Genomic DNA, 17860 nt, shown 5'->3' with positions numbered 1-17860 from the left:
CATATCATTTCATAATATTTTTCCCAGTGAAGTTGTTTAGCCAAGGGCACTTGCAAAATACATTTAAAAGAAATAAGGATGTTTAAAATAGCTGGTTCTGCCCCAGTGCCTAATTTTCCTTCTAATATGATAGTCATGACCTAGATTGACATACTATCCCTAGTACAAAATAAAGGCTGCTGATCGTAATTTGTGCCTTATCCTTCTCAAGATGGTCTATCAGCCAAATAGTTTTATTTTTCATAAAACTGGGCATAATATTGTATTTATAAATGAAGAACAATTATGAATGTATTAATTAATCAATCCATTCTATTTCTTCATGCACATACTTTCATAAATTCACATAGAAAATGGTTTTTAAGGCAATACAGAAAGTTTGTTTGTTTGTTGATGATGGCTGGATGCTAAAACGAGTCTAGTATTGAGATCAAAGAGAAAGAAAACTAATTTTTGCCCAGACAAAACTCTGCTAATCTGTTATACGTACTGAAAATGTTTTTTCTTTCTTGTTCCCCTTCTCTTCAGGGTGCTCCTGGGTCTTCAGGTCCTCAGGGTATTCTTGGAGCACCTGGTATCCTTGGTCTTCCTGGCTCTAGAGGAGAACGTGGTCTTCCAGGCTTGTCTGGAGCACTTGTGAGTACCATCTTTACCAAATTTGCAAATAGGAGACATAACAGAATAACAGAGTTGGAAGGGACTTTAGAGGTCTTCTAATCCAACCCTCTGCATATTTGATTGGATTAAATAGCAACTGCAAAAATTAACTGCTTATCATATTGACAGCTGACATTGCAACCCTAGCAAGTACACTGAAGTACAAATTGGTTTATGGACAGCATTAGTAGCAAAGACAGACCTAGGCAATAGAAGGAGTTGTTATAGATTTATGCAAATTAGCATATACGAGTGATTGGAAAGAGCAGCAAGGTATTTGGGTATAAATGAAAGCAGTGTATTTGATCGGATACAGCACATCATTAATCTAATGAATCAATGAGGCAATTAAATAGTTGGATGAGGAGCATAACTATGAGGTAATGGAGCAGAATTATAAAAACAGTGGTAGAGTTGAAATAGCAAATGTTTTCATAAATATGGCCTTCTTTCTAAACAGTTACTATCCCTGTCAAATTGTCCCTGGTTTGATATTTGCCTTCTGGTATCTTTTCCCCAAGTAGAAACATCTTGTTATGTTTCTTGTCTGTCTACTGGGAGAACTGATATGTATTGTGAGCACATGTTTTGTGATATTAGATTTCAGTGCAAGAATAAGATTTTAGGAGTAGCCTCTTGTTGATTGTGAAAGGGAAATAAGGTTTGGGAAATGCTCAGCAAATTAAAAGGTTCTGTCTTGTCTGAAAGCTATTATGCTTTGATGTTGATGGTGCAAGTTGTTGTTTATGCTGCTATATTTAGGATCAATAAAAAACCTCTCTTGTAGGTTTTTTACTTTGTGTTGTAATATATTGAATACAGTGAAATATCTCATGAGGATTAGTGCCGTTAACTAAATATTTAATACCAATTAATCCAATAACCAACAGATATAAAATGTACATAACATTTTGAAAGTTCATGTATAATAACTAAAAATAAAATATATTCCAATTATAATTGTTTTCCTAGGGTGAACATGGACCTGCTGGCATTTCTGGTCCCACAGGTGCCCGTGGCCCATCTGGTCCCATTGGTTCTTCTGGTGTAAATGGTGCCCCTGGTGAAGCTGGACGTGATGTAAGAAATTCTTTTTGGTCATAACTTTGGGGGGAAATTAAAGTAAAATACTAAATATGCAGCAGCATTTGATGTAGTAGCCAGTTATTGTATGATACAGCTGTTTCTCCCATACCGTCAGTTTTTAAAAGATTTATTCTCAGTTCAGTTATATGAGTTGGGATAAATAAATGAGGTTGAAGTCGTAAAGCATTTTTAGATTTTGTATTAAAAAATGATTGACAGACATGGAATTGCTTTAACAAAACAATGTATTTTAAATCAAAGCAGCAGAAAACTCAAAGACACATATCGGTACTTTTCAAATCAAACAATTAAGATTTGAAAGTTCTAACTAATTACCTTAACTATGATCTTTCTTAAAACTTCTGCAACCGTTAAAAGAAGTGACTATAAAGAAAACACATGAAGGATTGCAGCACATACCTTCTGTTATATAATTTTTTTCTAACCTGGTATGCCTTATATTGGTTGAACCAAAATCCATAATCCATAATCCCTTAGTCCTCGATTTACAACAATTCATTTGGTGACTATTCGAAGTTACAACCACACTGGAAAAAGTGACTTATGACCAGGGGTGAAATGCTCCCGGTTCGGACCGGATCGCCCGATCCGGTAGCGATGGCAGCGAATGGTTCGGAGTAGCAAAATCCCTGCGCCCCCCCCCCCCCAGATGAGTCGCATGATCATCAGAGGCTCTTTTTTTTTAACTTTTTAACTTAACTTTTTAACTTTTAAAAGCATTTTTTCTACAACCTCTTCCAAGGTTGCTTTTTTGCTTTTAAAAGCAAAAAAAAAAAAAAAAGCCTCTGATGATCGTGCAGCTCAGCTGGGATCATTAGAGGCTTTTCAAAGCATTCTTTTCTGCAACCTCTTGGCCGAAGAGGTGGTAAAAAAAATGCTTTGAAAAGTCTCTGATAATCCCAGCTGAGTTCCCTGGTCGGCAGAGAGGTATTTTTTAAAGAGCTTCTCTGATGATCCCAGCTGAGTTCCGTGATCGGCAGAGAGACTTTTCAAAGCATTAGAAAAAATGCTTTGAAAAGTTTTTTTAAAAAAAAAGTTAGCCACGCCCACCCAGTCCCATTACCCACCACCACCAAGCCACGCCCACAGAACCGGTAGTAACAAATTTTACATTTTACCCCTGCTTATGACCATTTCTAACACTTATGACCATTGTGGCATCTCCATGGTCACACAATTAAAATTCATACACTTGGCAATTGACTCATATTTATGCCAGTTGCAGTGTCCTTGGGATCATGTGATCCCCTTTTGTGACCTTCTGACAAGCAAAGTTAATGGGGAAACCAGATTCACTTAACAGCTATATTGCTAACGTAATAGCTGTAGTGATTCACTTAACAAATGTGGCAAGAACGGTAATAAAATGGGATAAAATTAACAATGTCTCACTTAGCAAAAGAAATTTGGAGCTCAATTGTGGTCATAACTCAAGAAGTACATGTATCATGGTTGAGGATTATGCAAGTTTCTTTTTCTAAAATATCACACTGCTCAATCATAGTTACTAAAAAACAAGTTACAGGATTCAGAAGATTCTTGTAGTATTTCAATACTTTATGTCTAACATTCAAGTTAGGAATTTGGAACAAAAAAGGGAAATTGTTTTACTGGCAGCAGAGACTATCAGTCCATTTAAAATTTCAGCTTATGCTATAGTTCAAGTATGGTAGGAAGAATAGTTGGTAATATAATTTTAAAAACACTACGTGTCGCTAAGAAGACATTTTTTTTCCTAGGGAAATCCAGGTAACGATGGTCCTCCTGGCCGCGATGGTGCCCCTGGTTACAAGGTAATTGTGGCTTTCTTCTGTAAGCAAAAGGTACTTCTTGCAAGCCAACTTTAGCTTGTACATCTAAGTCAAACCATTTTCTTGTTTGTTCTTGTTAGGGTGAACGTGGTGCTCCTGGCAACACCGGTCCTGCTGGTGCTCTTGGTGCTCCTGGTCCTCATGGCTCTGTTGGTCCTGTTGGCAAATCTGGAAATCGTGGTGAACGTGTATGTAACTTTAAACCATTGTGAAAACATCAAAACGCTTCTAATTGTGTCACATATATCAAGACCCTGTGCTAAAGAAGCTGGCACACCTTTTAAGATTTTGTGAAGACAGAAAGGCTAGGAACAAGAGCCACTTGCATTCCCCCCAAAATATGTTTTATTGGTATAAGATAATGTAACAAAATCTCAAACACCTATGGAAGCAATTCTCTTGCTCAGCTTAATACCTAGAGTAAATAAGGAACAATTGTCCTAAAGCGAGAAGTTCCGACCTTAGTAATTTTAAGACTTGTGGACTTTCAACTCCCAGAATTCTATGAGTTTAAGTCCACAAGTCTTAAAGTTGCCAGGCTTGGAGAACCCTGCCCTAAAGTTTATTTGCACGTTAGCATATAGTTCACCTGAACATAGTGGTCCCTGTCTCTTGCTTGGCTACAACCCTGTCAGAACTTTCTCGAGATAAGTTTTTTACTAGAAGGATTAATACTTTAAATTTTGAAGCCCCAACAATTCATGAAGAACTCCTGAAGTTCCATCAATTTATAGAGAGAGAGATAAATTTTGGCAGTGGTTTGCTTTCCAAGCTTGTTTCAATTTAGTTTCTGAACATTTAGTTACCAGTCTAAGTAACATCATCAGCGGGATTTTCTTATCCTATTCATCTTTGGCTTATGAATGTCTTGTAAAAAGAGAGATAAAAGATTGAGATGATACTTGGATTTAATCCATTTTCTATCCTATTCTTCTCATCATACTTCCAATGAAAGACATGTGTATCTGTAGTCTTACTTAACTGAAATATACAAAATTATTATGTTCACTTTTAAGATAGTTATATATCATTTGCTATGGCCCATAAGCAACATCTCCGCTGTGTTATCATTTCAGGGTCCTGCTGGAGTTACTGGCCCCAGTGGTCCTGCTGGTTCAAGAGGTCCTGCTGTGAGTATAATTTTAATTATTGGATAGTTGTTGGCTTTTTAAAAAAAAACTGTATGTATGTCTAGTATTTTTAAGAATGTACTCTTTTTTTGGACTGGAAATGAAGGCATAAATTTTGAAAATAATTCAGAAGGATGCCTAACTGATTAAGAAATGAATGAGTAAATAGAGAATGTGATATCCAGGCAAGGATATCCAAGCCATTTCACTGTCCAAGACAACATAGGAAACTCAATTGTATTCCAGAAGTCATATTGGCTGGCAGTTATATGCATATTTGCAATATGATAGTGTCCTCAGGTAGTTTACAGATTATGCATCATGTCTTCCCAATAAAAAAGAGATGTGACAGCAAGAATACCTGTTGGGCTTTTTAAACTTTCTTGCTGGGGTTACCTCACTTGGATTAAGGTGTAGAAAAAACCCAGGAGAGGGAAGAATAGTAGTTACTCCCTATAGGTGAAAAGAGTTAAGATTATAAAGGCGTAATAGTATCCTTGGAGACTTAATATAATAATCCTTTATCATACTCTGATTCGTACGGCCTGATGACACTTTGGAAGATGCTAAGATAAAGAAAGAAGCAAAGATCAAGCTTTATCTTTTTTTAATGCAAGATCACATACAGATAACCAGGGATGCAACTCAAAATAGAACAGGATCTATGCAAAATGTATAGAAAAATAATCCCCAAACCAAGGACTTGATTTCTTTCTGTTGGTGTAGAACATCTTTCACCAAGCTCCTGTTTCCAGAGTAGATTGCGTCCCAATTTCTATCCTCCATTTGGTAATGGGAAATGTAGTCCAGTACATGTAGATCAAGGCAAATTGAGGAAGAGTAATGTAATTATTAATAGTAGTTTGAACCAAGATATAAATAAAATAAGAAAAGAGGGAAATCAAACTAATGTTTGTGGAAATTTCCAAACTGAAAGAATCTACACGCATTTTAGTTCTTGGTTAATGGGATTGTTCTTGGACAAAGGTGGTGTATCTGAAACTTCTTCCAAGCTTTCTAGAGTAGAAAACTTCCATTTGTAATTTTTCTCTATTTATCACTCTATTTATTAGGGCGCACAAGGTATACGTGGTGAGAAAGGTGTTGCTGGTGACAAGGGTGCCAGAGGCTTGTCAGGTTTCAAAGGACATAATGGACTTCAGGGACTGCCTGGTATTGCTGTAAGTACAAGTATCCAAACTATGGCCTAAACAAAAACAAATCCACTATTTAGAACAGGTGTAGGTGCTCTGTGAGGAAGAAACAGGCATTCTCCTTCTCATCTGATAAAATTCCATTTTCTCATCCTTGATCTTTCAAATGGTCACCATTTTTAATGTCCACTGAAATCTTAGTTGTTTCTTCATTTTTGCTTTGTGTGAGGGCTTTAGTTTGCTTCTGCAAGTTTTTTTCCTCTTCCTAATCCAACACAAATTTTCCTATTCAAGCTTGCCATTTCAGTATGATACTGAAACACTGGTTTGTGTTCACATGCTTACAATAACATACAAGAATATTGTATATCAGGATATACAGGAATATCAAGGTGACTCACGGCTCAGTATAGTGAGTTAAAATTAAGCTATTAAGCTCCAGATCATTGGATCCATATAGATCAACAAGTTTATCCAAGATTCTTTGATTTTCTAAGAGCTTAGTGATGTATAGAGTCATAGGTGCTGTCAATTCAGTCAAGCCCACTGAGAAGCAAACTTCCCTATTAGAAATCCTGCTCCTGCCATCTTTTCATGATGAGGAAGGGAGAAGCTGTATATGTACACTGGTGTTCATATCTCAATGCTGAATTTCCCAGTTAAAACAATTCTTGGTCAAAATGATTCCTCCATTGTAATTTTTCCCCAATTTTGGAATCCATCAGTTATGAAAGGGACAAAAGTCTACAAGAAGATAGCAGGAAATTATAATTTCGCATCTTGTCTCGTATTAACAGGGTCATCATGGAGAACAAGGTTCCGCTGGTGTTACTGGTCCCGCCGGTCCAAGGGTAAGTTTATATGAATGTTCTTTGTGTGGAATATTGAAATGTACTTTTAGATCACCAGGTATGTTATCTCACATTCTTATTGTTTACTTGCATCAGAAACATACTGAGTGCTGGGTTTGTTCTTTGTTCCTGTTTTAGGGTCCTTCTGGTCCTTCTGGCCCTGCTGGAAAAGATGGTCGCAATGGTCTGCCTGGACCTGTTGGTCCTGCTGGTGTGCGAGGGTCTCATGGTAGCCAAGGACCATCTGTAAGTCTAAGTCTGAAGGATTGTTAATGTTACAAAAACTATTTTTTAAAAAAATGAACAGCAGATTACCCTGCATGGTTATTCCAAAGTTAAACTTCACTTCATTCATTAAACTTGACTCTCAGATAAACGTATATAAATTTGCAATCTCATTCCTTACATATGTCACTGGGACTAGGTTCCTTTGGCCATGCTGGGTTCCTGAATATATATGTTACTAGGTTCTTAGTATATTTCAGCTTCCAGAAGTTTAAGAGAGAATTTTAAGAATTGAAGCTCCAACACATCGGGAGGATACCAAGAAGGGGAAGATTGCTTTATGCCATAGGCATAAAGGTTGATTTCTAAATATGCTTAATTGAAGCATGAGAACAATGCTAGTGATATATGTCACTAGCTAGATAGCTGCCATTCCAAGTGTTTAAATCAGCATTTTAAATTAATGCTGTCACATAAGCATTAATTTAAGTGAAGGCTGCATTAAGTCGCATAATGCAGCCTTCACTGAAGACATTCTTCCTGTTTCTGCAAGTTGCCAAATAAAGAATTTACTCTCTGATTAGTAAACATTTCATTAATAATATATAGGTTCATTTCTGAACTCAGGCATGAATAGATGTATTGTTATAATTATTACTCATTCAATTTATATATCTTTCTAGCCAAAGCTTATAATCCTGATTATATTCAGATAGTCTTGAGATAGGACCTTATGCATGACCATGGTAAACTGAGTTTCAACAAGCTGATTTTATTTCTTCCAAATGTATGTTTTAGGGTCCACCAGGACCACCTGGTGTTCCTGGCCCACCTGGTCCCAATGGTGGTGGTTATGAAATTGGCTATGATGCAGAATACTATCGTGATCAGCCATCTCTTAGACCCAAGGATTATGAAGTTGATGCCACTCTGAAAACCCTGAACAATCAGATTGAGACCCTCCTGACCCCAGAAGGCTCCAAGAAGAATCCAGCTCGCACTTGCCGTGACTTAAAACTCAGCCACCCTGATTGGAACAATGGTATGTTAGTATCAAATAGTCAACATAAAATAACTGGTTGCATTCTTAATTTTTACAGTTATCACACAAATGATGTAACTTGCATACTCAAAAAGACATCATGATAGTCTTAGTTATCAAACTGTTTGAATCATGATGTAATGATGCATATGTTATTCAGACATTATCATAGCTTAATATAAATACCACTGGAATCAATAATGCAACTGGACATTCATTCAAAGGAATAAAACTCTACATATAATATTTTCAGTGGAAATCTGTTTAACCTAGTGTAGTCCATCCCTGGTACGAATAACACATATGTATGACTATTTCCCATTTCTTAAACAAGAACAAAATAACCATAAACTCACTCACTGAATGCATATAAAAAGCAGACATTTGGACACTTGAGTTTTTCCATCTGTATATTCAAATGTCTCTCATGAAAGTGGTGCTTTCCAATGTCACCGTGTGTCTGGCTTCCAGGGATTTCATTGGTAAACACATTTATTTAGCTCATCCAGAATAAGGTTTTTTTAATGCATTGTTTTCATATTTGTTATTTTTAAAGTAATGACTGTCTACTAAAATTTATAAAGTAGTTCTTTCTCCATAATCTAGATTATGTAGTTAGCCTGGATCTCCATAGTATCTCAAGTGCCAGTTTATAAACCTTTCAGGTTATTATATTTGAAAAAAAGATCAACATACTGTATTATATGTTTAAATTGTACAATTGTACAATTGTACAATTGTATATTATATTCAAGAAAATGTTAATCAACAGATCTATATTCTCAAGTTCCATCCTTATTTTTAGACATTGGTATTAATCGAATGTAAAGTTATAATCAGAGACAAATAACTAAGTGAATATTACATTACACTAGGATTTCAGAAGTTTTTTGTTTTATTTGTATCCATGCTATTCCAACAGTTGAAGCACATATGGATCTCTGATAGGTGCCTAAATCATTTTCTGTTTTTGTGATAGGTTTCTACTGGATTGATCCTAATCAAGGCTGCACAATGGATGCCATTAATGCATATTGCGATTTCTCCACTGGTGAGTCTTGTATCTCTGCTAATCCTGGAAGTTTCCCAGCCAAGACCTGGTATGTTGGCAAGAAACCTGATGAGAAGAGACTTGTTTGGTTTGGAGAAACCATCAATGGTGGTACCCAGGTAGGGTTTGTTCTGTATATCTTCTAATATATAGTAAATCATATTAGGAAATATTTTAACCAATACTTAATATTCTTTATGTTAAGTTAATCTACATATAACATGTAACTCATCTACTCGTTTGTTATCTTGCAGCTCCATTTTCCTCTCCTAAGAAACCTGTAGTTTACAAACAGCATTTTTCTGTTGATATTGCTTTCTCGTGAAAGTTACTGCCATACTGGCTACATAAGCAACAAAAGTTTAATAATCAAACACACACACATATATTCACACACAAAACAAATTACTAAAATAAATTATAATTACCTTAAGCAGACCTGTGCCTTCCCTGTGCCAGACTTTATGCCAAAAGCATCTGTTGGGGAATTTTGAGTCATAATCTAACAAGTGTAAAGTGCCAGATTAAGGAAAACTCATCTGTCTCTCAAATCTTGTTTAAAGCTGTCTAAACTAGTCAGTTACCAGAACTGTATGCTCCGATTGAATCCGTTAAACGCAGTTACATGTTTTGTGATGAGGTATATTGCTTTTACATCAATAAAAAAATAGCTTCAGGAAATATCACTTAAGTTCTGGAAGAAGATAGTTTCTCTTCATGTGCCATTCGTATTATTCAGAAATGCAAGGATTATCTCTTTGGAATGATTAGTAAAGTTATAACAAATAACCTATTTCTAGATAGGATAAAAGTTGAGTTCATTGGAACCTGGTTTCTGTCTAGCAGTTAATTACTTCCTAGACTAACCACTAGTTGTGATTATTTTTGGTTGTATAATTAAAATTATTTCTCCCCCCCCCCCAATTATTTTAACATTCACATTGCCATGCATGCCATTTAAGCACAGAGCATATTAAATGTTTATTTCCCTGATTTCATTTTTTTTCCAGTTTGAATATAATGAGGAAGGTGTGTCTACCAAGGACATGGCTACCCAACTTGCTTTCCTGAGGCTACTGGCTAACCATGCTTCCCAGAACATTACTTACCACTGCAAGAACAGCATTGCTTATATGGATGAGGAAACAGGCAACCTTAAGAAGGCTGTGGTGCTGCAGGGATCCAACGAAGTTGAATTCCGAGCTGAAGGCAATGGCCGGTTTACTTTCACTGTTCTTGAAGATGGCTGCTCTGTAAGTTCTATGTTACTTCCTGCTTGTAAATGTCTTTGATTATAATTTTATTGAGGGTCTTGATAGAAAAGTAGGTAAATTCAGCTTTTAATCACTGAAGACCACTTGGGTTCTGCCCCTCCCTTTGAGAACACAGCTCCAGAACATCAAGAATGGCTGGTGTGGCCCTCAAACCACTGGAAATGGAAAGGTCATCAGAGGAATGACAGAAGCCCAGGAATGAGACTATGAGGGGAGCAGTGAGAAGGGACATGATTGGGCTAGAGGTTGAGGTCTCCAGAAGAGTGAGTGTATGGAAACACAATTCAGTGCAAGGGATTATGTCATAGAAGCCTTTACTGATTTCTAATAACGGCAAATCAGTGAGTGCCTTAATAATGTTTTTAATGATTCACTATCATTATCTTGCAGAGAAAGACCAACGAATGGGGCAAAACAGTGATTGAATACAGAACAAACAAGCCTTCCCGTTTGCCCTTCCTTGACATTGCACCTTTGGACATTGGTGGCGCTGACCAAGAATTCCGTTTGGACGTTGGCCCCGTCTGTTTCAAATGAATGAACTAAAACTAACTTAAAAACAAAACAAAAAAAATTCTCTCTTTGTCATTTCTTTTTTATACTGAAAGCTGACTCCTTCCATTCTTCTGTTCATCTACTTGCTTAAACTTTTGGCGAAAAAGAAGGAAAAGGATTTTTTTGGGAACGTTGTGCAATGCAATTTAATACAGCCCCAAAAGGAATCAGAAGTTTTTCAAGATTTTGTCACCATGTTGTGGAAAATGTCAGCCTTTGTGTAAAAAAAAACAAAACCAAAAATATAAAAAAAAACCAAATAAAAAAATTCCTGAAAGTTTGCACCATTTGTGGCCTTTGAATATCTTCCACAGAGGAAGTTTAAAACCACAACTTCCAAAGGTTTGAACTACCTCATACACTTTTAAGCCAAGTGTGATCCACATCCTTATACATATGTTCTGAGGTGCTTTTGGACCCATTCATAGTAGAAAGGTGCTGATTCAATATTACAGAGTATATTACAATACTTGAAATTTAATGGTGCTAGTCATTTGGGGAAATAAAACAAAACAAAACAATCAATCCCTGCCTTTCTGTATTAAGTTGTATTGTTTATTTGCAAACTGTCTGAGAATAACTTCAGAATGCCCCATCTCACCATCAGGTTAAGCATGTGGATCATATCTTCCCACACCCCATCTTCATCTTCTTCTTCAACATCAAATGTCCATGCTTTTAAATCTCATTTTCTTCCTCTACAATGGGCCAAAAAGGAATCATCATTTCTCAACAACAAAAAATTGTACCTATTTTGTATATGTGAGATGTTTAAATAAATTGTGAAAAATTGAAATAAAGCATGTCCAGTGTTCCAAAAGAAACCACTGATGAGTATAGTTCCTTGCTTTAGTATATCTATTGATATTCTGCACTTAATATTTACTTTCTAACTCTTTTTAACTTTAAAAGTAGTGAGATTTGCCTTTGCTCCTAGTGTATATGACTGTATTTCCCACTATATTTTGGGTTTTCTTATAAGCAAAAACTACAGGAAAATAAATCTTTCCTGTTTAAATCCATCCAAACATAGATGAATGAAACAAAATATTTTTTTTACTTTAACAAAGGATTTGTTATCAGAGATCCACATTGGAATGCACTTTAGAACACAAGTATAAAATTTATTTATTTATTTATTTATTTATTTATTTATTTATTTATTTATTTATTTATTTATTTATTTATTTATTTATTAAACTAATTTATATGGCCACTCAGGTTACTCTGGATGGCTTACCATATTAAAATCCAACATAAAAATCGTAGTTCCATGCATTAAAAGTTTCCTACCGATGGAAAGCTTAATATAATAATACACTTGTAATATTATATTCTTAATATGTTAACTTCCTAGGTAAAAGCACCTGTTAAAAACACCCATAACACTGAAGTGACACAATCTAAGACTCCTAAGACATTTATACCTTACCATTTTTCGGAATGCATTAATTCTCAGGTCTCACAGAATTGTTTCAAAATAAGAGTGGATTTGTTTTCAGATGCATTATTTCATTGTTAGGTTTAACTAGAGAACTATCTTGCAAATGAGTCAATTGGGAACATTATAACACAATCACACCTTTACTAATCCTGATAAAGCTAAGCAAGGACAGCCTGGATAGGAGACCAAGAGGATATTCCGAAACTAGACTATATACTAGACTGAAAAATAAAATCAAAATATTTGATGGGGTAATAGACATCCATTTCCATAGTCCCAGAAGAGAACAGGAGTTAACTCAAATGTTGGAATGCAGGATCTACATACTATCTTGCAAATGAATCTATCTGGAAACATAACACAATCACACCTTTACTAATCTTGATAAAGCTAAGCAAGGACAGACTGAATAGGAGACCAAGAGGATATTCTGAAACTAGACTATATACTAGACTGAAAAACAAAAGCAAAATCTTTGATAGGGTAATGGACATCCATTTCCATAATCCTAGAAGAAAACAGTGTCCTTATAGCCCCCAGGAGTTAAACTCAATTTTTGGAATGCAGGATCTGCATACTGATATTAAAGAAGTTTTATGTTTTATTTAAAAGTTCAGGCACATCAGCAAGCTGTCAATTTTACTTAATTCCATAGAGATTAGCAATAGCATTTAGACTTATATATAATTCCATAGTTCTTTACAGCATTCTCTGGGTAGTTTACAATGTCAGCATATTGCCTCCAACAATCTGGCCCTCATTTTACCAACCTCAGAAGGATGGAAGGTTGAGTCAACCTAGAGCCAGTCAGGGTCGAATTTCTGGCAGTGGGCAGAGTTAGCTTGGAATGCTGCATTCTAATCACTGGGTCAGCATGGTTCTTAACCCTACATTTTCATATACCTACAAATAAATGAAACTGAAGCAAAATGGTCTGGCATGTGTAGAAAGACAGCACTCACACAGTCTCCTAGAGAATGAAATGTTTTGGGGAATATTAAAAAGGCAGGATAGAATATTTCCCCTAAAGGAGAAATGAGAAGAAAAATCTTAAGGGAGGCAGAACCTAGTCTGTCTCCTTGCTCCAAGCAGAAACTGAAGAGGCCAGCTTTTAGAAATGCAGATTGGCTAATCACTTCAGAAAGACTGGGTCAGACAGAAACTTCAGATAAGCAATAAGCCAAAGGTTGACAAGATTAGCTCAAACAAATACCTAGAATTTGTATTTCCCCTTTTGTCTATAGAGCCAGCTATGACACTTACATGATCCCCCTAGGGATCCAGAAGGTATAAAAGCCACACACTCCCAACTCCATTTTGTCAGCTGTCCCAGAACTTTATGCTGTGTTTGTTGATTCTGTTCACCAATAAATAGAATCTTTCTTTCCAATCAACCTCCATTTTATTCCCAGCTTGGAACTGGAACTGGATTTTTCTTACAACACATGCAGCATACTATCATCTCTTGAGCAGATACAATTAAAATAAACACACTTTTAAAAAAAATCATCTTGAAGTAGTCCATGTGCCTAGAAGAGATGTCATGTCATTAAGAATATTATCATGATGGCTTGTCTACATTTACATTGTGGACAATGCACAATCTCTATGGAAAGCACAACATACAATCAATGGATGGAGAACAAATCTGTCCTGAACCATTGTCTTCTGCTTGGAAAAATATCAGAGAAATAATACATTTAGAAAAAAATAAAGAGCAGTTTACTTTTCATCAAGACTTTAAGTCCTTTAACTATTATACCTATAATACAATGTTAAAGATACTTACATCTGAAAAGAAATTTGATAATTTTTGATCATTAGATGTTGTCTTTAAGTAAGATAATTGTGAACAGATAGGATATCTATTTCCATTTCTATTTTCAGTTTTCAGACCAAAACATTACTTATTTAGCCAAACACTTAATCCAGAAATTAAGGGACAATGAAATAAATTACCCCATAAATATCAGGCTAAGAAAATTCCCAAACTGCAGACATACAAAAAGAGAGGGCAGGGAGAGAAAAAAGAAATGGAATCTCTAAAAGACTACCCAGGAAGGCATTGAGGATAATATTGACTGGGGGGGTGGGGGAGAGAGAAGAGGGAAGGATGAATTAAATGGATTTGCTTGGAGTTCTAAAAATATTATTCACAAAAATGAACTCTCTGTTCTCTATCCTCAACAGTGCAATTTTAGAAATCATTGACGGCCTGGCGGCAACACACAAACTGGGTATAATTGCAATCTCCTTTTTGTAATCCCATAGAGTTCTTCCTAAAGGCATGCCATGGAACAACATGATTTTTATTTTAAAAGAAAAAAAGCAATAAAAAGTATCTATTGAGCCTTCAATAAGCTAAGTGCTTCTATTTTATCCTTCAAAAATATTCTTAGAAGTTGCAAAAAAGGAGAGAGAGAAAAAGTATAAGGCCACCTCCCTCCAGGGACATCAACTCATCAATATTATGATTCTAATAACATTTTTTAAATATTGGGAAATTTGTATCTATATTGGTCTGTCTGTAGCATCTAGCTGATGTTGCTAGGCTCAAGACCCAATTAGTAAGCTAATCCCTGGGTTACAAGTGTTCATTTAGCGCCCATTCGAAGTTATAGAATAAAGAGCCCCCCTAGGGTTTATGAACAAGTTCCAAAATTATGAATGTTGCAGCACCACAACAGTTGTTTGTCCTTACGAATGACTGGAGGTCTGCAACATTCCCCCTACCCCCGCTCCCCACAACTGCTTCCCCCTCCCATCCTGCCCTGCGCCAGAATCATTTACCTTACAAGATCTGTCTCCTCTCTGCAGCGGTTTCTTTGCTTTTGAGGGAGAGGAGAGTTGATAAAAACTCCTGGGTGGCATAATATCGCACGAATTCAGGCAGCCATCCTCTTTTGCAGAGACTGAGTGCCTGAACTCTCGCAAGATCACTGATCCCAGAAACTTATATTCTCAGCAAAAAGTGTTTGTGGTGCCTGTCACCTGCTCCTACCACCCAACTCCTTCCCACCATCACTGGGACACTTTCCGGAGAGACCTGATGGGGACTGGAAGCTTCATGAAGAATTCGCTCTGTTTTGAAATGCCCCATAGACGCCTATGGGGCCTTTGAAAATGGAGCAAATCCCTCTGTTTTCAAAGGCCTCATTTGCATGCAGATGAAGCATCCAGGCTCCATCAGGTCTCTGTCTTTGAGCGAAAAGTGTCCCGGTGGTGGTGGAAAGGAGTTGGGGGAGGAGGGAAGGAGTAGGAGACAGGTGCCACAAACACTTTTCACGCCCAAGAGCTTCCATCAACTCTTCTCTCCCTCAAAATGAAAGAAACTGCAGCAGAGAGGAGACAGATCTTGGCAAGGTAAATCAGTTATTCTGACTGGTGCACCACACCAGGGAGTGGGAAACATGAGGTATCTTAGTGGGTTGGGAAGGCCTTTGGGCCTGTTCCATCATTAGCAACCTCATGACACATGAGGTATCTTACCCTGAGATACCTCATATGCACTTAACAAACCCACATTCGCCCACACATTAAATTAGCAATTAAATTAGTGAATGTGTGGTCAAAAGCAGGGAGTGATCTTATTCAAAGTACAAGATTCACTCCCACCAATCCTTGAGGTACGAATGGAATGGGCATTACATTCGTAACTTGAGGGTTACCTGAACTTGGATAATAGAAATTGTCAGGAAATTAGAGGGCTATAGACTAGAGCGGGGGAGGGGGGAATAATATAGAAAAAAGGAATGGAAATCCACTTCCATCTTACACAGCATTTAGGACAAGAGGTTTGCTCAGCCTGAGAACTTTATCTTTTTATCTTGTAAGTGTGTTTATAGATATTCCCTTGCAGTTCAACTAAGTAAAGGGCAATGACTATAGCATGGTATGTGTTTAATTCCTCTGCATAGTTTCAACACACTTAGTTAAATTCTTTGTTAGGTAAATGGTATGCATCAAACAAACTATTAAAGAGGGAGGGGGAGGGAGAAACTAAACTTTCTTAGATCTAATGCATGGATCCGGAGTGCCACCTGTTGTCTCAGAAAGAAATTACAGAACTACAGAAATTCGGGGATCAGACTTTTATATACTATACATACAACTCTAAATGACTATAATACATAGATATTAAAGAGCTTGGAGACACATTCTGGACTTCATTGGTTAAAAATATTCTAAAGAATTATCTGGGTATCAAGTCAATACACGAGCAATAACTTTACTTTTCCTGTTCAGTAATTCATGCACAATGTTCTCTCATTTATAATTCAGGATTCCAAGGGAATGATAAATAAAATAGAAGGAAACTGTTCTGTATACAAAGCAGTTTTACATACCCAAGGCCGCAAGCCAAGGAACACCACTTCTACAGATCACAGGCTGTAGCTGATGTATTCCAAATAACTAGTGGGCTGCAGAACAGAGTTGTCCAATGATGTGACAGCATTAACAAAAGAGGCAGTATTATTATTATTTTTTTTGTCTCAGGGATGTTGGAGGTATTAGGTTAGAATGAAAGTGGGGAAAGAGGGGTCTTTTACCATTCTTAAAATTCTCCTGCCCTTGGAACTAAATTGTATTATTGAAATTCCACCACTTTATCATGGAGTATCAACTGATTTTATATCATTCAGTGGATCAGAGATAAGGATGGGAATGGGAGTAGTCTGTGTCCTAATGCTCACAATCCAAAAGAAAGAAGGAAAGGCAGAAAAATTGCAGGTCTGTGTCAAATGCAGGCAAAACACCTGTTAGTCGCTTTACCTCACAGAGATGCTGCACTAAACTATTAATTATGGCTTACAAATCATGCTGGCTGCACTCACGCAACTGACTAAATTGTGTGAGTGCTAATTGTCTTATATCTAAATCACTTTTGGAGCTAAACACTTAGATCCCAGTATTTCATTTTGTTTTAATTATAGTCCTGCAAAGTTTCTAGGGAGTGTAATATGCCAGATAAATTAAATAAAAATATTTGAGACACATTTTAAAGCCTAATTTTTGTCCTATGCTAAAAATATTTGCCAGGCAGGATGTTCACAGGGAGAAAACTTTACAAATGAAATTGAGCGTGGGGGGGAGGGGATCCCCAGAGCTCAAAGGGACATTCACATTACAACTCAAAAAGTAGCAAATTCTGGAAAAGGTTAGCAAACTGATGATGGAGACTCTGGCAGAGGAATAGTGCCTGATGGCTGACCCTGGGATATGGATCTCAGCAAAGGCCCCAATCCAGGGGCCAAGGGGCCAAATTATGAGGCAAGACAAATTAAAAACATTGCAATGAAGAACACTTTTGCTCAAAAGTCCAATTCAAAACTGAAGCTTTTATGGGTATCTTGTAGAGAACCCATTGCCAGATTTGCTGTATAAGCCAGAAGAGAATCATAAAATGTTTCATTGTTTGACAAAGATATTCATATATTCTGGGAAGAAAACAATGTCAAACTATTTTAATGTTACCCAGAAAGTAAGTTACCTCTCTATCTGTCTATCTCTCTATCCAGGGATTTCATGTCTTCCATACCAGTAGTTTTCAAACTCAAC

The 17860-nt window shown here is 36.6% G+C and overlaps 1 protein-coding gene across 1 annotated transcript in view; it reads left to right on the top strand.

The window, feature by feature from the left end:
* Nucleotides 1–11681, top strand: part of COL1A2 (collagen type I alpha 2 chain) — a 52509-nt gene extending 40828 nt beyond the window's left edge. The window contains exons 40-51 of the mRNA XM_087892779.1: nt 529–636; nt 1630–1737; nt 3504–3557; nt 3656–3763; nt 4652–4705; nt 5779–5886; nt 6657–6710; nt 6849–6956; nt 7734–7977; nt 8957–9147; nt 10039–10281; nt 10693–11681. Coding sequence (XP_087748905.1) covers nt 529–636; nt 1630–1737; nt 3504–3557; nt 3656–3763; nt 4652–4705; nt 5779–5886; nt 6657–6710; nt 6849–6956; nt 7734–7977; nt 8957–9147; nt 10039–10281; nt 10693–10839 — 1527 coding nt within the window. The 3' untranslated portion in view covers nt 10840–11681. The remainder of the gene's footprint in view (nt 1–528; nt 637–1629; nt 1738–3503; nt 3558–3655; nt 3764–4651; nt 4706–5778; nt 5887–6656; nt 6711–6848; nt 6957–7733; nt 7978–8956; nt 9148–10038; nt 10282–10692) is intronic.
* The last annotated feature ends 6179 nt before the right edge of the window (nt 11682–17860 follow it).

This window comes from Pantherophis guttatus, chromosome 4, assembly GCF_059756535.1.
Source record: "Pantherophis guttatus breed Tessera chromosome 4, ASM5975653v1, whole genome shotgun sequence".
Classification (NCBI taxonomy): Eukaryota; Metazoa; Chordata; class Lepidosauria; order Squamata; family Colubridae; genus Pantherophis; species Pantherophis guttatus.
The sequence above is the reverse complement of the archived record's forward strand: the minus strand, read 5'-3'. Positions and strand labels throughout refer to the sequence as shown.